The sequence below is a fragment of the Bombus flavifrons genome, chromosome 16, assembly GCF_040668555.2.
Source record: "Bombus flavifrons isolate JBK064 chromosome 16, iyBomFlav1_principal, whole genome shotgun sequence".
Taxonomy (NCBI): domain Eukaryota; kingdom Metazoa; phylum Arthropoda; class Insecta; order Hymenoptera; family Apidae; genus Bombus; species Bombus flavifrons.
The window spans coordinates 7,078,267-7,102,298 of NC_138457.1; the positions used below are offsets into that span (position 1 = coordinate 7,078,267).

Below are 24,032 nucleotides of genomic sequence, written 5' to 3' on the forward strand. Positions count from 1 at the left end.
GTGTATTATTGTTAGTAAATATTTAGTTATAGAAAAGAAAAGATAAAGCGTGCTAGGATAAAGTAAATGTTAGTTTATCTCTCTTTTCACGAAGAAGAATGGACACATCTAGTAATTTCAATAAATACTCTATTAAACGCCATTCATGTGTTACATAATAATCGTTTACAACATATTCGTAGCGCATAATGATATCAATGACAATTAATACAAATTAACCGTAAATAATAGCATCTCAACTAACATATTTTATAGTCGGTGTACTTCTTCCGTTTTGAATTTCACGCGCATCAATTATAACTACTTACGTTAAAGAGAGACGTCCTAACAGAAGATAGAACGGAAAAACGAGATGTATAATATGGCATACTATGGTTTCCTTTTTCCCATTAGATGATGTCAGAAAAAATAGCGGGTTCTCTCCGTGTTTCTATAGACTCTCTAGTTTGCTACCGATATATCGATTCGGCCGAGCTCGTCCAATCTTTTAGTTCTCTCTCTCTCTTTCTCTCTCTCTCATTCTCTCTCATTTTACTTTCTCGTTAAACAAAATATTTCCGCTAAAGGCTAGCGACTTTACACAGGATTTCCCTCAAGAACGCTCTTTAACACGTTCAGTGCCCTCGACTAATCTTATATTCCCGTACATTTACTGGTAAATAAGTTAAACATTGTATTAACATCAACTTACAATCGGATAGAATGGACTCTCGCAGAAGAAATTAATGATATGTACAATTCATCTAACTAAGTATCTAATTGTATGTACAATAATCATGGATATAAATATTTACCTCTATTCAGGAATAGGCTGTACACTTGAAAATTAATGAGAAATAGAGTTAAATGACAATAAGTTCAACTTACTGTCTACTAGAGATTCCGCGACTATTTAACCTAACGTTAGCTAGAGATTGAAGATAGAGTACACAGCTTCTGTTGACTACCACTACGTTGCTCAAAATAATTGAAATATTAAGTAATTATTGGTACAAAAAAAAGAGGGGACACTATAAATTCACTCAATACTTAAGTTACATAGCATTGGAGTATCATTTTGAGCTACGTATCACTCAGACTCCACTCTACCAGTTGCAAATCACAATATTACTGGACCCTTGTCAGTCAATTAGTGATCATTAATGATGTGTTGTTCAACATTCATTCCACGACGCTGGAACGCAGTAAGAACAGGGAAGTTAGGAGATCATTCTTGGGTTTCATAACACTGAACGTGTTAATGGCTGATCGATGAAAAATATTGATATAGTAATGTTCGTTTCTCGTTTTGTCCCTCTCCGAATATCGCCTTGCCTTTCGCTAGCTTATAGGGGAGAGTTACATGGATCGCTACTGCCCTATAATCCTCGATAAAATATGTGTTATATATGTATATGTAATATTGTCCTGTTACACTCGATCACCAGTAAGTTTACACGAACGTTTGTTTTTTGTGTACTGCAATGTAAAACATTGTTCTAAACGCATTACACGATCGTACAACCAAACCTCTTCAGAACAAAAGAAAAGAAAGCTAAAGCATGTAGTATAAAAAGATCAATTTACATTTATTCCATTGTTCTCAAGCCTAAAGAGAATTACAATTTCCTTTCTCCTCCGCTTTTCGTTGATAATATAGTACAATCTCACTAATCTGGACAACTCTGGACGATTCCGAAATAACGAAGTTCTGCATTATCATGGTTTCCACATCTTTTGTGCGAAGTGAGACCTCGTTAACCCTAACTCCATTGGATATTCCACTTTAACTATTTCGATTTAGATTTCCTTTCACGTTTGTCACGATTCAAAAGTTTCTTTGTAGAAATATTTTCCTTTCTCTCTTTCTTTTGCAAATAGAGTTAAGGAAAATATAATCGAAAAAACTTTTCTACCTATCAGTGTACTTTGTTCAAGAACTTCTTCGGACCAGTTCCTCCTCCGAAAATAAAACCTCATTAATTCAAACCTCATTTCTACTAATTCGAAATAAGTTTTTTTCTATACAAGAAATTCGGATTAACGAGGTTCTACTGTACGAAAGAAAAGTTTCCAAGGTTACGCAGAATGTCAACACAGAGACCACCCTTTTAAACTTAATGGTGACCAGTTTTCTTCTTGCATGATCTGTAGTCGTTAATTGAACATGTACTTTATGATCTAGTCTCCTATGGCCATTACTTCCGCCAACTGCGAGAACCATATTATACAAGAACACCTAAGTTAAATAAGTCGCAGACACAAACTTCGCATCAGGAGTGCACAAATTCCTTGAATAATCACGTTTAGAAAATTGGGAACCTCTTAATCTCGCTTCAACAAAGAGATTCATTACTTGAGAAATCATTTGTCGTACTAAACTTTAACAAGTATAATTTGTACCTCTTGGATCTTGAATGTGATTTATGCATGTGGTCCAATGTGAAAGAAACATCTGTGCACTCCTGACCTCCCAAAGTCCAACGCTTTGAACTAAACTTTCTCACATTCTCATTGATTCGCTCTTCCTTTCTTACAACCTTCTCTTCTGCAGTCATAATATTGGGATCTTGATCAAGAAACTCCTCTTGTGCTGAAAACAGCTATGTTTTACTCAATTTGCTAATGTAGTTTTATAAATTCATTGATTAAAGAATATTTTTCAATTTTGTCAAATGGTTTTACCGAATTTTTGTAAAAATTCGTAGAATCTTACAAACCAGCGCTTGCTTTACATCGTTCGAAATTTCTCCAAATAAAGCGAAAATCGCTGCTAATTCACAAATCATAGTGGTCATTGAATGAGTATCAAATAGGTAGGTTCCAGTGACCGCGAAGCATTCAAGTCTCACTTCAAGTTTCTCTAGGTTCTCTTTCCGTTCCTATACACCAGTGTTCCTCTAATCAAAGCCATTCGAATCAGCCAGAAAGAATGTTTACAGATGCAACACCACGGGGAATAAAGTAAAAGAAGTTGGTACAATTTACAGGGCTTTTTTTCTCTCCGCTTAGAATCTCGTGCAGCCTCTTCGAGTGTCGCGAATTCCAGACAGGAACAAAGATATTTATATTACTATATAATGTATTCGGTAATATATAGCAAACATTGTTCATGGAGGTAGCTGCACGCGCCAAGGGGATGAAATGAATCCCGAATTAGACCTTAGAACAGGAATTATTGACTATATATTAATAGTACCATACTGAATCGTAGATCCGCGTGTTACATTCATTATAATTTATCGCATGAGTATCATAATCTTAACTTGTATATATAGTTCGTTTTAATTACCTAATTAAGACAGTTCGGAACGGTATACGGATAAAGAACATTAGTGAGACCACCTAACATTCCATTTTATATCTCTTTCACTCGCACAATCTCACTCTCGTTCGCTATATATATATATATATGTATATCGTTTAGTATTTAATACTTTAATAAAGGATACGTCGTAACTGCTTCAGCGCCCTGAGTCGAAATCAAAATATATACCGGTAAAGATAGTACGAAAAAATGAAACAGAGCGACACGGGTGCGCCATTATTAGGATTACGCCATATACATACACATACATTTATATTTATATGTATAATTTTTCTTTTTCAGATAATATTTATATTTTTAACGTTATATCTTCTCGCACGAATTGTGAAATATAGTCGGGTACGTATGCACCTGCACAATTGCGCGCGCGTGTGCACATGTATACGCAAAATACGTACGTACTTTACATCTTTACTATGGATACATCATGCATCAGCCAACTATGTATAATTTTCCACGATGTGTATGTACGTTTAGAATCGACATGACTTAAAGCCAACTCCAACATAGTTGCTCTTTCTATATTATACGGAAAGATGATTCTCAGTTAAACTCGATACACGTTCCAGTATATATAAAGCTTGTATGGAACTACTTTGGACCTCCTACCTCCTGTACCGAAACACTTTCATTAATAACTCCGTCTCTTCGTTCAACCTTCCATTCATTCTTGCTCTCAAATATACATGTACACGCTCTCTCAGGCTCTCCCTCATTTTCTTCCAGCTCTCCCTTCGATCACTGGAAAACACTACAATGTCGATGCAATACTATCACAGTCAACTCATACGGAATAGTTGCATCCACGTACCTCATGGAATTCTAAACGTAATACGGCTCGTACAATCTTTTTTTTTTCATTTTTCATGTTTCATTTTTCATAACTCTGTCCCTAAGCTCTCTATTTTTTTTTTTTTTCGTTTTTTATCTTTTGTTTCTTTTAGTCGTCCCGCAAGACTATGTATATATATGTATGTATACACTGAGACTACGCGTATCTCTGTAAGGCAACCGCCGTAAACTGAGTAAATCCGTATATACGATTATACTCAATCAGCAGTAGAAATATATATATATATAATATGTATATTAATGAGAATCCGTCGGCGCCGTCGCGTTTCCCGGAGAACGATCCAACGATAAACTTCAATATTCTTCTTCTTCTCCTTTTTTCTTCGTGAGGACGGGCCGGTTCGTTACGGATGACATAGAATAACAAGAGCAAGCAGGGCACATTTCCTAGGCATATTACACGGTATTTACAAAGTTGGTGCTTCGTTTGCTCGATTCCAATCAGAATTCCTGCAAGAAAAAATCATTTTTAGTCATATGAAGGTTACATTCAAACTCATTACTAATATTAAACATGGTAATTCTTGGATATGTGATCATGTTTTCTTAAGTTAGTCTTTTATAAATATTATAAAGTTTGATAAAGAATGATATTATATAATACAATATCTTTTTGTATCTATTAAAAGCTACCTCATACCTTCTTAACTGATTACCATTTCACTTATCCAAAAGCTACTAAATGCTGTATCTATTTAATAATCAAATTGCAATCCTTTGATGTGCTGTCTTTATTTTTACATTTTATGAGTAAAGTTATTGAATCGTTGACTGAGTGCAGATAGACAATGTTAACTAGAAACCGGTGCCATTAGTAAATGAGCCTGATAGGAATTATGTATGTACTTCAGATGGAACTGTGCATTGTTATACAAGTATCTTGTGTAAAATGAAATCTGTTCAACAGCTGTTAATCATTTACAAACAAAGCTGCCTTTGGACAGATTCGCATAATCATGCTATATTATATATTAATCACAAACATATACAGATACAATTCATTACAATATGCTCTGATATGCATAGCTTTGTTCCTTCTTAAGAAAAACTCTCTAGAATAAAATCACCAAGTCTATACATTTGGCTTATTTTTCTATTTTATTTACAAACTAATTGATTAAAATCCAAGAATTCAATTAGGTGAATTAGTGGATAAAATTTGTTACGTATCACCGTAAAAAATCAGAAGACCTTTTAATTTCCAGAATGTCTATTTAATTCCAATCACAATTCACAGTTTTGTCACTGACATTTCTCTTCATGACAAGGGCATAGCAAATAGATACCTAATCTCTTCACAGGGCACCAAATGGATCAAGTTGGACTTGATTATTTTGCGGCTGTTGAACAGCCTGGGATTGTTGTTGCTGCTGCTGTGGCTGCGGTTGCTGCTGAAGATTAGCACTCATCATGGGATTTGTGCTGGGCATCATCATTGATGCAGTTCCTCCTGCGACCATCATGCCACCAGGACCACCAGGCATTGTGCTCATCATTGGCCTCATGCCCTGCATGCCCTGCATGCCCATTGGCACACCTTGCATTCCCTAGGGACACCAGAAAGCCGACTGGTCAGATACACTGTATCTGTACTTCTGGAATTCTTACTACTCCAAGTCCAACTATCTCCAGTAATTGTTTTCCCTTCGTTAACAATGCTTTCAACATTTGACCATTTATATTCAATCAGATCAATATATATGGAGCTCATTGCGTTTTAGTATTTTGTATTTGGGTCGTTTTAGTTTGCATTGTAGGTTTTGTGTCACTTTACACATGTGTGGATATATGGAACAGCAAAAGTAGTGTATTTACATTTTTACAAATCTGAATCTAGTGTACAATAGATATTTATGAAGGTAGCATTGAGTTTATTATACAATAGGGTATTTCATATGCAATAATCAAACAACATACTTATGAAAAACCTACAACTCTGCTAGAGAAAGTAGTTTAAATCAAACACTCAGGTGCATCACACATATGAATAAATGCAAAGCAGGGAAATATTAAGGATATAATATACATTTATAAGAACAATGGTTACAAAATTCTATGAACTATTCCTCTACAATCAGTTACTAAAGAAAAATTTTGTCATATTTAAACATTCAATAATCATCTAATGGCATAACTTTTTTTCAGGGAACAAATTAGTAACAATATTTGTTATGTACAGCAATGTGAAGTTAAACCTTTGATCAAGCGATAAGTTCACTTCTTTTTTTTTTTTTTTTTACCATATTTAATTCCATGGAAACTGGAACTTACCAATGGTGCAGTGTGGGGAGGGAAGCCCATAGCAGTTGAAGGGAGTTGCGTCATTCCTTGTCCCTGTAACAGCAGGTAGCATGCCATATGCCATGCATGCATTGTATACCTAAGTGTATGGATCGACGAATATGTTTTCTATATTCTAATATTCATTTCCTCTTTACCCTGTACTAAAGTGGTCAACGTTTTTTACAATTCTAATTTATTTTAATTCAAAGGAAGTCTAATGTAATTTATATTTAAGATGTTTATCTTGTGAACTTTCAATAATTGTGTTCAGTGTTACAGCGATACTTGAATATAAAATAATGCACAGTGCATCCAAACGTGCAACACGATAACCGAGCTAAGTGTTTCAGAGTACTAAAAAGGACAAGGATCTATCGTAATCATTGATTATGTGAAAGCTTAGTGAGCGATAAAGCAAGCGTGCTACGATAATCTACGGTTATATAAACGTTGTAAATTACTCGCAAGTGTTTTCCTGACATTAAACTCGCTTATCGACTACATTTATGCTTAGAAATATAAAACGAATTAAACAAGATCGTGTCGCAAGTCCGAAGACGAAGATAATTTATTAGACATGGTTATAGGATAATTATGTACAATAAATAATAATCCTATAACGATAAAAAACAGCATGCTGATAGTGATTCAGTAACAAATGGCGAGAGTAGATAAAGATATCTGACATGTAATATAAGAATAGTAGGGGTCGTGATACTCTGACAACAAAGATATCACGTCCAACAACAGCGTGCTGATAATGATATAGCACTGGAGAACTGGTCACCACATTGAACTCACCATTGGGCGATACCCAGCACCAGTCGTAGCTGCCATAGGCTGTGGTGTCCACCCACCAGCTGGGCCACCAGTTTTAGCAGCGTTTTTGGGGGAATTCCATTGCATACCCCTAAAAGAAACAAAAATACTACTTTCCTGTCTTCAAGACCAAGCTGTCAAAAAATTTTGTACACCTTACTTGACTTGCTGCTGCGCACTTTTGTTGATTGTCAGATTTTGAGCAAGACTAGCAAGGCTGCTATCCAAATCTCCAGTCAGGACTTTGCCAGTGGATGTTGCATTCTGCTGTTGTCCTGCTGCTGAAATATTATTATCTCCAGCTACAGTGGTAGGCATCAGCATCATGCCCAAACTGTCAAAACCTAAGCAACATCTACATCAGCCAAAGCCCCATAAAGCATAACCCAAGGTTACATGTTCTTATTGCACATTGAATGATACACAAAGAAGGACCAAACTTTTGAACATAAAAAAGCATGGGTTTTGATAAACAAGATGGTAAAATTGAACTACTTGCAATTAACTGGGATAAATTATAATAAAATAAAAGAATATATCCCTTATAATTTTATATATGAAGTTTATAACATTTGCAAGTACATAACTCTGGAAAAGCCATGCTTTTTACTTTAACAGAGTATACAGTGCGAATACGTGTATCATTATCTTGACTAAAGGTAATATACATTCATTTATCATTGTATTATATGGAATAAATCTACAATATATAGCCATTTAATTCCTTGCAGCTTAATTTGAAATATCGACTTATTAATATCCAACTGCAAAAAATTAAAAATAGTAGGAGAAAAATGTAAAGAAAAAGGAATATTTCAAATATATACACAATCTATTGGATATATTATGCATTGGTAATTAAATAGTAAATTCAGGTAGTACTTACAATATACCTCTACATTCTCCAAAAACATAAATTGTAAAAATTTTCCAAAGACATCATGCCAGTACCAGCAGGTACACATTCAAGCATTACAAACGCATCAAATAATCAACTTTTATGAACAGCTCAATGAAAATCTACTTCACGAACCAAAAACAGATACACAAATCACCAATGCTGTATATCTCTGAGCTTGTACTTTTGTGATAAATTTGAAACTGGTATTACAAATTTGGTTTCCCTCTCTATATTATTTCAGAATTATTATATCATTATATAAATCTAAAACATTAAGAATGCAAGATTGGTTCACTTCTTTATATTATCTCTAAATTACTAGATCCCCCTCTTTACACTGAAATATCGCAAACATTAATCCTTTCACAACCAAATGTTTGGAAGCTATAGAAGCAAAAATCTTTTTGATCAATCGTTAAGAAAATATTCTTTTTTGTCTTTATAAGGAAGATGTACCTTATTAAAATTAGAACCAGTTTTAATGAAACTAGATGCAGTTATCACAACCCCGTTATACCTATCATTCTTCCAAAAGTATTATTTTATTATTATTATTAATTTTTGATCAACTTAAGCCAGGTGTTCAACTATTTGTGGATGGTAGTGTACATAAAATTAGTAAAATTCAATATTGATAGAAAATTCTTGATAATGAAATATAGATTCCACAAAAAATTGTACAAATATTATAAAGATAGAATTTCACCTTATCATGCTTTTCTGTAGTCTTCATTTTAAAGTACAACATTGCTTATATGTAACATCTGGCGTGAAAGAGTTAATCATAAGGTACACAAGAGTACACAGGCTCATGAGGGCCACTGGAAAGCATTACTGATTCCTCTGACATGCAAACTGATGATAGTCATCTATACATTCCCGTCACCTGAGGTCGGCTGCTTAGCCGGAGAACCGTACCCCGCCGGGACTTGGGTTGGGATACCGTAGCCGACCATCGGCCCTCCAGGCATGACCGGTTGCCCGGTGGCAGCCATATTCGCAGCCATATCGAACATGCCAAAACCCTGCTGCAGAGGTTGCTGTGCTTGTTGCGCGGCGGTTGGTAGTTGTTGAGATATAGGTGCCGGTCTTGACGGAGACCCGCCCAGTGCCATACGAATGCTATCATTCAGATCGTCGAACGCGCTCTTACTTGGAGCGGCGGCGGTGGTACTCGACGTTCCGGCGGATAGTTTCCCAGCTGCCGCTCCGGACATTGTAGGCGAGGTTGGTCTAGGTGTACCGTTCATCGCTGTCGCGGGAGGCGGCGGTCTGGGTGGCGGCGTGGCAGTGGACTTACCGGAGGTCAGAGTCACAGAGGATGCCGCCTCCGCGGCGGCGTCCCCAGCGACACCCTCCGCGGTCCTGAGCACTGCAGAGTCGCCCCCAAAGAGATCTGCCTGGCCGCCAGCACTGAACAGGTCTCCGCCGATTTGCCCTTGTTGCTGGCCATCGCCACCGCTCACATTAGCGGCAACGTTTGCGGCACTCTGCTCGAAGAGACCGAAAGCGGCTGCGTTTGACTGCGTTGACTGGGAACCAAGGGAAGGGAAGTCGGACATAAAAGGATTTGGTACGGATCCGGCCGTTCCTGGAGCACCAGCTTGCGCAGAAATCAAGGTGCATCGATTATTAGCGTTTTCACTTTCTCAATGCGGGGTTAATTGCATATTACTCGCGAGGGTCTGATATGCTTTCTGACTACATTACTTGTCGTGCCTTGTCCTAACACGTGCACGCTGCATTGAAGATGATACTATAGGTGATTGTACACGTGCCTTACAATAAAGTTCTTGAATCGGGCCGATTAATAGAATACTCTGATATATTTCTCAATGAAAGCTTGTTGAATTTTGTATGAAAAGGTAAACTTTATTGTTACATCGTGTAGTCTATGGATCTGTAGTAAGAAGCATGGTCGTTATTCGCATATGAAGATCACAGGTAAGAAACACGACAAGCACAATTTTGATGAATTTCTAATTTTAATGCCACTTTATGATCAAACAGGAGAATGTTAATATAGCATGATTGAAAATTAAAACAATCTGTTAGTTTCAAAGATGTTAATCCTTTAAAAGTATCTAATAAGTTGACAAAGTTTTATGGGAGCTAAAAATTGTAATTATTAAGAGAAGCAACATTTTCATATCTGCAAAATACTTTTATGTTACAATGAGGAGTATTTCGAAAATTTTGAAAGGAATGAAAAACACATGCGTAACTCCAGAACCAAATGAAAAGACAATTTTGGTAACATGGAAGTATACTAAATGTTAAAACTGCTTTCGTGTAAAAAGCAGGAATATGATTTATTGTACTCCTTCTCCATAGTTTTCATATTCTTTAAATAACAATGCCTCTTATTACATTAGCAATACTATGATACTTGAGAGGTTAACCCCAAAGCTTTTTAAAAAATTCATTTTGAGATTGATCACAAAATAAAAACTACTCACTGTATCCAAAGATTCAATTTAATCGAATTGTTCTTGGCATATTGCTACAACCTTCTTTTAGGATTAACTTGCTCAGGCATCGTTAATGAATCTAAACGATTTAGTAAGATGCAAAGGTACGATACAAAATCTGAAGCAAGAAATCCTTCACCATAAAAAGAGATGAATATATACATGTACAGTGTGAATGTGAAAAAAGAAGATACAGTGCATTTAACTTGATAAGTGAGAGATTAAAAATCTTTATCTCGTAAACCAATGAGATAGGTCGAATCAAGTACTCACCAGATTTCGAGTCTTGATTACCAAATACGGAAGAGAAACTGTTATCTGTAACAAAGTTATTATTTGCTGGGGGCACTGCGGCGAAACCTACAAATCAAAAAATAAAAACAGACCGATGAAATAACATAAAGAACATAATCATCGTACAATAATCGCCAAAGAAAAATGTACAGTGATAATAAATAAAAGAGAATAAAAGGTTTAGTATCGTTTTTGTGCTATTATAAGATACAATAATAACATAATTAATTAAATTACATAAAATAAAATACTCATATTTACCGTTACCGTTAGTCATCCACATATTGTTCTGCGTTTGTGTGGTCGATGCAGTTGCAGGCTGTGGCGCTCCGAACATATCCGCGAAAGGATTCCCTGCTAATTGGAGCAAATCGTCTGACGCTTTTTGCGGCTGAAAACAACAAAATGTAATTTATAAAGAAATTATCATGGAGGCAAAGTATTATGTATTCTAAACATATTCTTATTATATTATTATAATATAATAAGACATTATGTATTCTAAAAAGAGGAAAGTTCCTAGTTACCTGACTTTCAGCTGCCGTTGTCGTTGATGGTGAACTGAATAGATCTACTATTGGTTGATTAGCGTTGTTGGTCGGTGAACTGAGGAATGGATTCGTACTAGGTCCGCTTGATGGGGATTGCACTTTCGCCTAGAATAAGGGAATCGGGTCAGCTATGGAACCAATGGTTTTTTATAATAACTGAGCCCCTTAGTCTTACAATCTAACTACAATAAATGAAGACCACATGGAAAAATATGGTAAATCCATATAAAATTGTTGGTTTTTATGACTTTTATAACACTTGGTAGTTAAAAAGAAGTATTTTAATATGAAATAGCTGAAGAAGAGAATAACACGATATTATATCGTGTTATATATTAAGATAATTAATATCTTTAATATCTTTGAAATGTTCAAGAGGATTATCAAATGAAAAGGTAGTTTTGAAGTGGAATTGGTTGACAACGTATTGAATTATAAAATTGCTCTTCTATAAAAGACAGGAAACGTGACTTATCACGTGTTTCACATGTGGTCTTCAAATAAAAAATCTTTCAGTACCTTGTACTGATTCATAGCAGCCTCCTCTTCCGCGAGGGCTTGCTGCCGCAGTGCTTCATCGATATGTCCATTTCCGGCGTGGTCAAGGCGATTATTACTGGCTGCTGTTCCAAACGCAGTACTGGTGGAAGACAGGGCGGACACTCCCGACTTTACATTCGTTCTATTGCTGCTCGGGTAATGATTGGGCGATGGATGTGTGTCGATGGAGTGGTGTGGATTCACACAGGAGGAAAAAAGGAAGAAAAGCCATTTTCAGCAGCGAAGATAAGTGTGGCCGTAGGAGCGAAAAAGGAGCGAAAAAGGAGCGAAAAGGAACGTTGATCATTGAAAACAAAGGAGAAGACAAAGAAAAAAAAAAGAAACAGTGTAGTACGTATAAAGATAACAACGATGTGTAAAAATTCAGCTACTCAGTGCTCTTTCACCCAAACGTACATACAGATATGCTCCATAAATATATAATTATTGTACATGCGTAACGCTAACTTTCCTTCTTTTATCCACAGATATTAATGTGTTCTTTTTATACATATATATTTTTCACTACGTACGTTTTCAAATGAACTCACACAAGCAATTAAGTTGAGTAATACTACCTAACATGTCTTACAATAAAAACGAAAAAGAAGGAAGGGAAAAGAAAAAAAAAGACACACACGCACACACTTTCTCGTTTGCTACTGCTACGGTACGCACGCTTATATACAGACGACATATGTGCAAGAAAATATCACCTAGCTTTTAATTTTATATTCAAAATTGGCTATTTTATTGTTTAAAGAATGTGTTAATTGGAAATAAATGTTGATTATAAAGGTTGTTACTGTTGTACGAACTTTGGTAGCTCATTACACAGAAAACATAATAGTCTCAGAATAAATGATCCAAAAACTGATCTATTTATGATCGGTTAATCAGGATAGAAATTTTAATAAAAAATGCGATCATTTATCTGGAAAATACCGTATCTTAATTTTATATTGAAAACGAGATTTAAAATATTATTAAGCGCTCTCGCCGCAAGTGGTTAAAAATTATATATATATATATCACCGAGATGGTGATCACACCGTGAATCAACAGAAACATAGATAATCGTGCAATAATCAGCAATAAACTATTTTAAAAAATGCCTATGATAAAATGTAATCTCTTGAGCAGTAAGCTAAGTGAAATTTCCGTGGAAGACTTGGAACAAAATCTCTAGAAATCATAAGAAGCAATAACAAACTGATCTGATACCAAACATAGTTGACACTATAGCCCGCAAAACAGAAGACAATGAAGAACGAAGGAAACGAAGGAAAGAAGTAAAGAATCCTCCTGAACGAAAAAAGAAGCGCACGTTCTCAAGCAATAGAAAAGAAACGCCAACATTACCTTTTACCCTACAATTTACAAAACATTTTGCGAGGAGAGTAATATGATTAACGATTGGATGATAAATGGGATTTGCATCTTTGCGTTGAATTTGCAATAGAATAGTAATAAAGGAAATAGTCTGATAGGATTCGATGCCTAAATATGCGATATTGTGTTTCTTGAACCATGATAATTCTATAGAAAATATTGTTTTCCAAGTGAAAATACCTTATTCGTAGCATTTTTATACAATATGCGTATCTTGTATAACATTTTGTTAACAGACAAATCGCAAAATATTCCTTAGAATTAGTGAATTTAATCCTACTCTGAACGTTAACATAGGCTTTATATGTTTGTACGAATTATAATTAACACACCTTGCAGACTGTGTTGGAGTGTTTGCTGCAGATCCCTTCTTTCCTTCCAAGGAGGCAAGATGTTGCTCTAACGCATCCAGTAAGCTACTAGGGGCCTAAAAAATGTCCATTTTCAAAATTTCACAAATATACTTTCTTATAGAACTCAACGTTACGCTATTTAAGTCCAATTGAGTTATATTTCTTACCTTTGTTAGATCAGGTATGTCTCCTTTATCAATGCCAACGTTCTAAGGAGAAGCACAAAAATTAATCTCGACAAATTTTTGGAGCGTAATTATGCGATTCGTACGTAAAAGCTAATTCAACTTACCTCGGCAACCTTTAAAAATTCACCCACCCGATCCATTCGTATGAGGAACTTTTTGTACAAGTCCAGAGCTTCGCGACATTGCTTTTTATTCATATCAAAATACTTTTCTAAAATTAGAACCAACAATTAAATATTTCTCTCAAAAGATGACAGAAAATATTAAATTGTAAGTATACTACCTAGTAAGTTAATAATGCCATCATTGTAACAGGCAAACAATCTAATCAGATCCCGGAAAAGGAGCATGAAAGCCATGTTTATGACACCGTTGGTGAGATCATTAGCGGTGCAATCGAACTCCAATAGAGCATCCAACTGTGACTGTAAAACTGGCAAGGTTTTCAACAATTTCTCAGCGTTCATTGTGCGCAAAGTACGGTCGTCCTTCCTAAAACACAATTTTAAAATAAATCATTTGCTACAAGTACAAGTAGCTTTCTTTCATTTTTATTAATCAAAGTTGATCGCTTACCCTCTTTTCACCTTGCAAAAGTCAAACGCTACGGTCCTGTAAGAAAGAGCCTTCTCATTGAGGTACTTCGCATATCTCCTAATAAATGGTGACATGTCATAGCCTAATGACAGAAAAAAGATCAGTTTAGAAGATAAATTTATCCTTCATGCATATTGTTATACAAGAATCCAAAGAAACTTCAGGATACAGTTAATAAAACAAATAAACATCCAGTCTTTTCCCAAAGGAGGTAAGATGAACTGAAAATTGAAATTGTACAAGTGCAAAAATTTCAGTACATGCAAATGAAAGCGGGCATAGACTTTGTTAGAATTATCGATCTTGACACGCTTTCAGTCTGTAACGTGAAAAATGTGTGCGACACGCAAATTATGAACACATTCATCTTCACCTCCTACATGAAACCTGAACGCATATTTCAGGAGAAATGTGTGATGATGTCAATTTAATTAGTGCTAGAAATCACAAGTAGAATGTTGATTTCCTTAGGGAATTTATTGCATGATACTTAATCACCCAACTGGCATCATAAATTTTAAATAATGGTCTGGAATACGGAAGATACAATTTTTCAATTTCCTGTTGTACAGTTTAACATCATCAATAAATAGTAACTAGCAATTAGACTAATTGTTAATTTTATTCAGGATTAAAATTTGGTAAAAATTCTTGTATTATCCAATTTGTTTGCCAAGTGTTAAACAGAATATTAAGTTATCGTTAGGGATAGTAATACAGAAAGAACATTCACAGAGAAAGGAAATCGAAAGATATTTTAACTCACCAATACGAGCTCCTGCTGTGCCCAAATAGAGAGAAAATTAGTTCCAGGTTAGTAAATCATAGATGAATGCCAGATACGCATACATAGCTGCATAATGGTAGGAAGTTAGCCAGGAAGAACTTATTATTAAATTGTTGATTCCAGAATAAAAGTGATGGTATTGTTAGAAACAGTTATACCTTAACTATATGTATACATATAACTAGTTATTCGATTTTGACAATATCTTGATATTAATTATGTTAATACTTTAGCTGAAAATTAGCTTTCACATTTTCAATCCTTTTGAAGGAGTGAAGAAATCTTTTATTATGTTTTAAAATAAAATATTGCAATTAAGGTGTTGAATCGCTAAAGTTTATGAGACTATTTTTATGTGCAAATGTGCTCGCGTGCATGCTGCATTTGGATGTATCTTTTTTACTTCTTGGTAAAGTTGTTAATAGATTATATAGTATACAGATTGTATAAGACGAAAGCAACAACAAAAATAATTTCATGCTACCTGGATAATGGTTCAATTAAATCACTGTCTAACGCGATTTTAATTTATCAAATTAATCCCCTGCAATTTTGAAGTAAATCATACAATTATCAATTAATCAAATTCACTCGTTAATAGCTATTTTAGCGATTATCATTCGGTTAATGTATATAGCTAAAATTCAATTCAATTAAAAATTTTTCTAAAATATCTGTAATTCGAATAATTCTCCCATAATTTTTTACATCTCATCATTCTTGTATTAACATAATTCAAAAGTTGTATTTCACAGCTTTTGCAAACTTCCATTTAATTCTTATTCATTTCTTTGTTAATATTCATACTTTATACTGCAACGTCTTTTTTAAAGAGATTTAACCGTTTTAAATAAAATACTACAATTTATTTAAAATCACCGTTAAGATAAAAAGAATAAGGAGCAATGAACATTGATAGGGAGATGACCGGAATCGACCATCTAATTGAACCACTCGGCACAAGTTAATGCAAGAAGATTCTTTTAAACATTGTGGTCACCTTGAACGCCGCTTTTATCGAGAAAATTACTGAGTTGAAACGTGCTGTTACTGGACGCCAGATACTGTGTAAACCTCTGCAACAGAAAGGTCATTGCACTTGTAAGTTTTTTTTTTTTAGGATCACCTGATATATACATATATATATATTTTTTTTGTTATGTACATTTTGTTCATCTCTTAACAATATACATAAGTTAAAATAACCAACTAATTTTATTTCAAAAGAGACATACAATTTTTATAATTCCTTATATTTAATAATTTCTAAGAAAATTATTAAGATAATAGAAATAATTAAAAAATTGAATAAGTATATCCTATTAAAGTTCCATGACGAATTATGGCGAACGATGTATGCAATATTTTAAAACAGATCGTTGCTCGCATTACTAGAATTATTGTCGCCGTTGTGGCTCTGTCCAAGGAAATGACTATGTTACAGTTGCTGTTCTATTGAATTGCATGTGCAAACCGTAAATGTTAGACTCTGGTCACGGACTCATGCTATTCGACCCCGTGCACATTCACGCACAGGCGACTGGCAAGGGCGACGACACTTCCCCTCTTCAACTCATTACTGAACTAAAATGAGTTAGACAACCTCTCGACAAATGTAAATAATACTCCAAACATTCTATTCCATGTTGTCAATTAAAAATTCCATGCTAACAGTTCTTTCCAATTTAACCTTAAAAATTGCAAACAATATTATGTTTATATTAAGTATATTAAATACATAAATATATTTAATAGGTTATTGGGACGTTAAAAGCTAAGTGATTTTAAACATTTATTCAATTTATCAGAGTATAAAATGTTATCATAAATTCAGTGAACTTTAAGAATAAGATAAAGCATAATATTCAAGTAACAGAAAATCATCATAATGGAGAGCCAATTAAAAAGAATATGGAAGTACAATTGTTTTTCGTGTTTTACAATTAAGTAATCAGATATTCACTACCATATCGTTCCTAAATTGGCATTTATCAAGAGGCAAAGGGAAAGAAAGTTCGTCTGATTGCTTTTGAGAAGTCACTTTATCGAGAGAGCCACTCATGGGTAGGTACTCCTGAATCCTGTTCTGCATTGCAGATACGGGGCCTTTACCTCATTGCCGTAACAAAGCATATGGTGCACCGTGATCAGAGCTTTAAAAACGACCGTCCAGTTCGTGTTCTGCGACCGTTCTATCAACAGATTCGCCAGTTGAGGTATCGACACGTTGGGTTCGTTCGTGCACCGCACCAAATCTGAAACAAAGAATAACGAGTAGTCTCCAATTATTTATAGTCACGAATTTCTTTCTCCTTTTCTAGTAAAATTACTTTCTCTACTTTTAATACTTATTCAAAATACATTAGTATTAATTATAATAATATATATTTACAATAATGTATTACAGTAATTTATTATACAGAACGCCTCAAGAATGGTGAAAGATGGGATTCTATGTGAAAAAATAAGGCAAAAATATTTTTTCGTACAACGCTTCATTTTTGAGAAAATTGAACTTATACAAATAAGAAGATCGACTCCCTTTTTTCTTTTCTTTTTTTAGTTTAGTTCAATGAGGATAATTTCTTCTTCATGTTAGAAGTATAGACACAATATATGTACACCATAGTAAAGTTGTGTAAGGTAGAGAAGATGACGTGATAAAGAATCTTCATAAATAGTAAACCAAGGATTTTCTTTTACTTCTCCCCTGAGAGGACGACCACCCATAAGCTTTCTCATTGTTCTCGGGACTAGTAGCAATTAAAAGAAGACCAAGATTAGTCATTATCTCTTCCAAGCCGTTTCCAGTGAAACCATCAAGGGCTATCTACCATCTCGACAGAGTACTATCGTTTCTTTCTCATCCCGACAGGCCACGCTATTGATCGAACCGTTGTTTTCTACCATAGCAGATGAAAAATCTCGTGGTCGAGAAACTGACCTTCAAACGAAAGAGACACTTATTCTATTTTACATTACCCATGTATATAGGATCTGTGTAAAGAAACACGGAACAGAGCATAGAACTAGTTTTCCGCGAATGATTCATGGCTTCCAACCGCGTCTCCCCGTCCCATTCATTCTCTAAACACGGAATGGAACGATCCGTTTATTTGAACTGAAATATCTTTCCTAGAAGACGCCGTTCCACCACTTGGTATGGAAGCAAAGGATCTAAAATTAAAACCCTACGTCCGTATCGGCAAGAACGCATTTTATGATGGTTTCCAATGGCACAATAACAATTAGAAGGTATAAGAAAGAAGGTATAGTGGCCGACAAAGGGCTATAGATCGCCAAGCGGTTTTGCAACCGACTTCTAAGAATATCGAGCACACCACGTGCGTTCCTTCCCTCGTCGAAATCTTCCGCTTCAATTACTTTCTGTTTTCTCCGGCGTTGTAAAAGGTCTTCGAACGTCTTACACAACTTTTATCATTGTTTAGATTAGATTTTATGTAATCTGAGAGCGCAGAAGTGCTGGACGTGATCTTTCGCGTGAAATTCTTTGTTTGTTTTCAACGAATAAAAGTCCAACGTAGCCGTTGCCAAAACGGAAAACATGTCTCGGCAAGTGCTCGACCTTGTCACGCTTCTTCTTTTCTAATAATGTACTCTCGAATACAGACCGCAAGCCGTCTCCATTGAGTAGTGCTCTTTGCTATTTATAAAAGGCACAAACCACGCAGTTTAGTGTTTACTGTTTGCATTCTGCCAGTGGTGTAACAAGTGCAACCGACGCCATTCGTCTATATGTATTGTACATGTAACAATCTGGTAACAATCTGGCAGGCTAAGGAGTATAAGTGAGATCTTCGACATGATAAATGCGCTAATATTTTCTACACTGCAGTCTTTTCCTTATGATTCTAACAGTGCAAATCAATTTTATTTCTTCCCTGCCTTTTTCCTAAGATTCTAATAGTATATCCAAATTCTGACATCTGATCTTACATTACACTTTAAAATGTTATATGTAGAATATCAAAATATTATAAAATATTTTAAAGAATATTCTTCTTCTAATAATAATATTATAGAATATTATGATCCATTTTGTTCTATTGGAATAATAAAATTCAATAAAATAATATAAACAAAGAATGTTGTGCATTTATTATTTTCTTACAAAATGAAAGAAACCTTTGGGACAACCTAATACAATATTTACTATAAACTACGAATTCTTATGTATATATGAGAAATTCAAAAGTGAAAAAATGCACACAATATGCATATATTATATTTAGTAAGTACACCACCCTTACTTGTTTTTATAAAAATATGAATTTGCAGAAATATAATTACAGTCTAATAACAAGTGCTTCTCTGCAGAGCTAATTCTTCTCACTTATAACCCCCTCCCCCGCCACCCCAGAAAATAGTCAAAATATAGGTTAGGAATCTTCGAATTGGATTAGAAAGGAAACAGGTGGCTCCCTGAAATAGAAATCATGTTAGAGGAATAGTTACAGATTCAATTTGAATGGATTTAGCAAAACGCGAGAAGATTAAAGGAAAGAGGAAACAAGACTTATCTTTGTCCAAGGTTTTGAAGAGGCACCGCTACCTACTTGCGATATCAGGTTCCACGACTGTTTATCTGTTCTCTACAGACCAGGAAAAAAGCTACACTTGAACTAACCAATATGTAAGGCAAATACAGAATAGAAGTTATGAAATTCTTCCTAATTCATCTCAATTAAGTCCTATGGTTGACAAAATTCTTTTAAATTTGTTCAGAAGTATTTCCAAAGACACCTGTTTAAGTATCGGGTTGTCCAAAAGTTCGTTAATTTCTATTATAGATTTTTATCAAATAATAAAACATTCAAATATACGAATACTATCTTTAGAGAATCGAACTGAAAATTTGATAATAAAATAGGTTTCTTTTCTTCAATGAGATGAACACTTAACCTCATACATCCAGGAAATTTTGAGTCATGGAATGTTCACTTTCATTTCTATTTATCTCGAGTTACTGAACATAGCGCAATTTCAACGTTATTTGTTCTAGTCTTTATAAAACTTATTCAGAAGACACAAACAAGAAATGAAATACTTTAGAAGCTTGTAAAAGCTATTTGAAAGAATTAATTTTCGATAAAAGATAAGAAATTTTTGTAAGAGAGACTGACGAAGTTACAGATGGCAAAAATTCAAATTCTCGATGGATCTTTCCTAAATTTCGCTAACAATTTTTTTAATATAATATGCTTAGCACGTTTTAAGTTACCAAAATAGTATCTACAAGTATCTTGCAATTGCTTAGGAAGGAAAGCTTGCCATGTATGCACAGCCTCGAATAAAAATCGATAGAAAGAGACCCATTCCGCCTCTTGTTTTCGAACTGACTTTATAAATAAACAACGAGAAGCACATTGTGGCGGATATCGTTGATGGACAACATGTTTATAGCCGTTGGAACAGAGGGAACTTGATGAATCGAACAGTTGTTGAGAAGAACGGGAGATTGGTCGTTAAATGTAGCGAAGAACGCAATCATTATCGGAATTTATCTGGAAGTTGAAGGGGTGTGCATGCTGAGATGTTTCTCCCGAGAGTCCAGACTCGAATGGGGGGCGTCACCGATAACATGTTTTGGTAAGACGATAGCTGCAACAAGCGAGGATTATCAAAATGAACAAACTTTCATATATTGCAAAATAGGAACATCTGGTTACCTCGACCTTGCATCATTCTATTTCTCGCATTCCGTTTTACAAACTTTCTGTCGGCTCCTGATACGTTTCATATTTCCAACGACGATACAAATACATATTTTGGATAATCTAGTCCACAGTTGGAGAATAAAAATAGAAAATTAGAAGAATAGAAACTTAGCTTTGTCCTCAACTGTATGAATTAGTAGGCTGGTTCATATGAAGTATGAAACATTTTGAAATTTTAGTAGTATTCTAATGAGACTCGATTATGATGATCGTTAGGCTGACGGATATTTATGCAAATTTTCATGGTGACAAATGAAAAAATGGAACCTAAACAGAGATTTCCATTACTTATTAAATATCATAATGAGTACTATGGATATTCTATATTTGTGGCTTGTTGCAAGAAGTACCAACGTCAGTATTTATGAAGTTAAGATGTTAACACTTAAACATACATTAAAAAATACATGTTCAAATAATATCCGACAGAAAAGTTTCTGCTGTTTCAAATTTCTTTTCTAATACAAAAAGAGACAATTTTAAAGCTTATGCTATTCGTGCTTTTTATGTTGACTTTGGTATTTTTAGCAGATAGTTTATTTTATGAAAAATTTTCAACAAATGCCATTATAGTGATTCCTAGATAGAATTTGAAACTATCGTTTTTTTTTTGTATAAAATATAATCGCTTAGAAACTCAATACCGGGCTTAACTCAATTTTGCAAAAATACGACAATGCCACTTCTTGCATCAAGCACACGATACATTTGTACATATTACGCGATTTCTCTGTATTCCTGTGTTTCCAGATATTCCAAATAATCGGATAAAAATCCGTGTTAGTAGTAACAACGTATTTCTTCAGTTTTATTCATAAATTTATAAATCCCATATAATGAGAAAGAAAATTCCAGTGGTTTCCATTTATGTATATCTCTTATCCTTTTGCCGTCTTGCTATAATTAGAAAGTATAGTACAATCTTGTTTCCAGGAACGTCGGTGATCGTTTCTGCAATAAAATTCGAACGATAATTTGTATTCTATTTATACGAAATATTTTTGATAAAAGTTACTTTAGAACGGGTGGTCTTCCATAATTTTAATAACCACGCTGCCAGGAATTACGTAGAAAACGGCGACAGTAGTGCAGTCCAATCCAATCACGACATCCAGCGTATAATTGCAGGAATTGGAAATGGAACTGTCCGAAGGACAATGAATATTATCCAAGAAGGAAAAGGAGCGTGCGAAGAGACACAGGAAATATCGATGGTAGATATCTTCGAGACTGTTGGTCGTACAATGCCCGCGAGCAAATTACACTTTGCAGATAAATTATACGACTTGACGTGTCTTCGAATAGATTATCATAGGCACTTTCCATTGCTGCACGTTTACGTATCGAATTAAGAGAATTACGTAAACTGTCTTTCCCATAATGAATGATTTTATCCCGGGTGAATGAACAGCAATTTATCGGAAAATTCGTTTTTAAGGATAAAAGTAGTCTTAAATTAAATTCCCTATAAACGTATAAAAATCCCCAGTTTAGTGACAAGTAAGAAACCCCACGACTGGTGCGAATCACCTTAATTTCTCGTTTCTCAATTTCTGAACGACGGTATGATTAACGACGACCACGATAGCGACCACGGGGATCTCCGTAAATATATATTCATCACGTTAAAATTACGTAAGAAGCTTCTATTAACAAATTGCATAAATCATGACGTAATAATTAAGATCCCCCTTTCTCCCTAGGAAAAAGCAGGCTGAGCCGTTGATAATCGACTTTTCTTGAAGGAAGGCGAGGTTAGCTATAATCAGGAAAAGAAATCATGCCAGTAATTGCATTACTGGTTTTACTACGCCAAGAGAAAATTTCTTATTCTTATACGTATTACTTTTGATTTTAATTTTATTATCTAAGATGTTTTTTTGGTTAGCTATGGACTGGGGTCCAGATTGTGCAACTTGTGAAAGAACAATGATTGATAACTATGCGGTTTATATATAGACTTTCCCTAATTATCATGTAATTCTCTTTTTTTTTTTTAAGCTTTTCTTTATCATCAAAATACGAAATTTCAATGGGTAGGGAGCTCGAGAAGTGAACCTACGTTTTATTATTTTATTTAGGAAGAGTCAAATTTTAAAATTTCTTCCGTATTTCGTCAAACTAAATAAAGATGTATTTTAGATGTACTTATGCTAGTTTTTGAGTTTAATTCACATAATGTTTAACGTTTACCAAAGAAGGTTGGGTTAAGTTTTAGTAAATTTATTTAAACGCGCGTTTGAATGAACGAAAGTATGTAACCTCGTTACGTTTAAAGAATTGTTGGCCCAAATCTAACCTAATCTAACGCAACATAATCTGACCTAACCTAACCTGACCTAATTTTTTTTTAATAAATTCCGACCATTAAATAGTCAAAGATAATAAAGCAAAAGAACATAAATTTAAAATCATTTTCCTTATTTTATCAAAAAAGAGTAGCATCAAATATGTAGTGAAAATTGGAAGAAGTTACTGAATTGCATAACTATAAATTATTTAATATCTAAAATGCAAATATAATCTTGAAGTACAAATTTAATTTCCTTTATTTCAATTCTTCTTGTTACGTATAAATTTTTTAAACTACCTGGTTTAATAACTCTTTAAACTAGCATGCACGAAAGACTAACCGATCAGTCAATTTCAAACAAAGCCCATTCACTTTATTACAAATCTCTCCAAGAAACGAACATCAAATTTCTCTCTGTTTGTTCATTATAATATTTTCTTAACTCAATTTGTCTGTCCCGATCAAAATAAATTTTTCTTTCGAACGTTAGAACTTTTCAATTTTTCATTTCTCTGTTTCGATAATAGTTTTAATCCCAGCATAAACCATCGAACTTTAAGAAAATTTTTCCTTCGCGTTCTGACGACTGCAACAGACGCTGTACCGCACGTCAATAATGATTGTCGAACATGACCGCAGAACTTGTATAATATACGATAAACTACA

General features: G+C 34.5%; 1 protein-coding gene and 2 long non-coding RNA genes across 38 annotated transcripts in view; 1 reads left to right on the plus strand and 2 right to left on the minus strand.

The window, feature by feature from the left end:
• Positions 1-112: 112 nt before the first annotated feature.
• The window catches only part of lap (phosphatidylinositol-binding clathrin assembly protein lap), a 32,251-nt gene continuing 8,331 nt past the window's right edge, over positions 113-24,032 (minus strand). The window contains exons 1-20 of one of the 34 annotated variants that reach the window (XM_069130333.1): positions 18,170-18,260; positions 17,960-18,088; positions 17,448-17,590; positions 16,336-16,411; positions 15,315-15,326; positions 14,528-14,630; positions 14,235-14,443; positions 14,056-14,162; positions 13,931-13,972; positions 13,743-13,837; positions 11,998-12,166; positions 11,455-11,583; positions 11,189-11,318; positions 10,907-10,993; positions 9,049-9,765; positions 7,422-7,605; positions 7,244-7,352; positions 6,431-6,493; positions 5,446-5,706; positions 113-4,609 (exon numbers count right to left, since the gene is read on the minus strand). In XM_069130333.1, coding sequence (XP_068986434.1) covers positions 5,455-5,706; positions 6,431-6,493; positions 7,244-7,352; positions 7,422-7,605; positions 9,049-9,765; positions 10,907-10,993; positions 11,189-11,318; positions 11,455-11,583; positions 11,998-12,166; positions 13,743-13,837; positions 13,931-13,972; positions 14,056-14,162; positions 14,235-14,443; positions 14,528-14,630; positions 15,315-15,326; positions 16,336-16,411; positions 17,448-17,590; positions 17,960-18,088; positions 18,170-18,245 — 2,832 coding nt within the window. In that variant the 5' untranslated portion in view covers positions 18,246-18,260 and the 3' untranslated portion in view covers positions 113-4,609; positions 5,446-5,454. Of the gene's footprint in view, positions 4,610-5,445; positions 5,707-6,430; positions 6,494-7,243; positions 7,353-7,421; positions 7,606-9,048; positions 9,766-10,906; positions 10,994-11,188; positions 11,319-11,454; positions 11,584-11,997; positions 12,167-13,742; positions 13,838-13,930; positions 13,973-14,055; positions 14,163-14,234; positions 14,444-14,527; positions 14,631-15,314; positions 15,402-16,335; positions 16,412-17,447; positions 17,591-17,959; positions 18,089-18,169; positions 18,261-24,032 lie in introns of those variants that run through there. The other 33 variants (XM_069130339.1, XM_069130338.1, XM_069130334.1 and 30 more) reach the window with 33 other exon arrangements.
• LOC138188506 (uncharacterized) lies at positions 12,162-12,819 on the plus strand. 2 transcript variants are annotated; one of them, XR_011175517.1, is made up of 2 exons: positions 12,162-12,431; positions 12,507-12,819. It is a non-coding gene; the product is annotated as an uncharacterized LOC138188506 (long non-coding RNA). The 2 variants fall into 2 exon arrangements; XR_011175518.1 differs by having other exon boundaries at positions 12,162-12,369.
• On the minus strand, positions 19,717-22,574 carry LOC138188134 (uncharacterized). Of its 2 annotated transcripts, XR_011175374.1 has the most exons (4): positions 22,089-22,574; positions 21,795-22,024; positions 21,026-21,340; positions 19,717-20,957 (listed from the first exon to the last, which is right to left on the minus strand). It is a non-coding gene; the product is annotated as an uncharacterized LOC138188134 (long non-coding RNA). The 2 variants fall into 2 exon arrangements; XR_011175373.1 differs by having other exon boundaries at positions 21,026-22,024.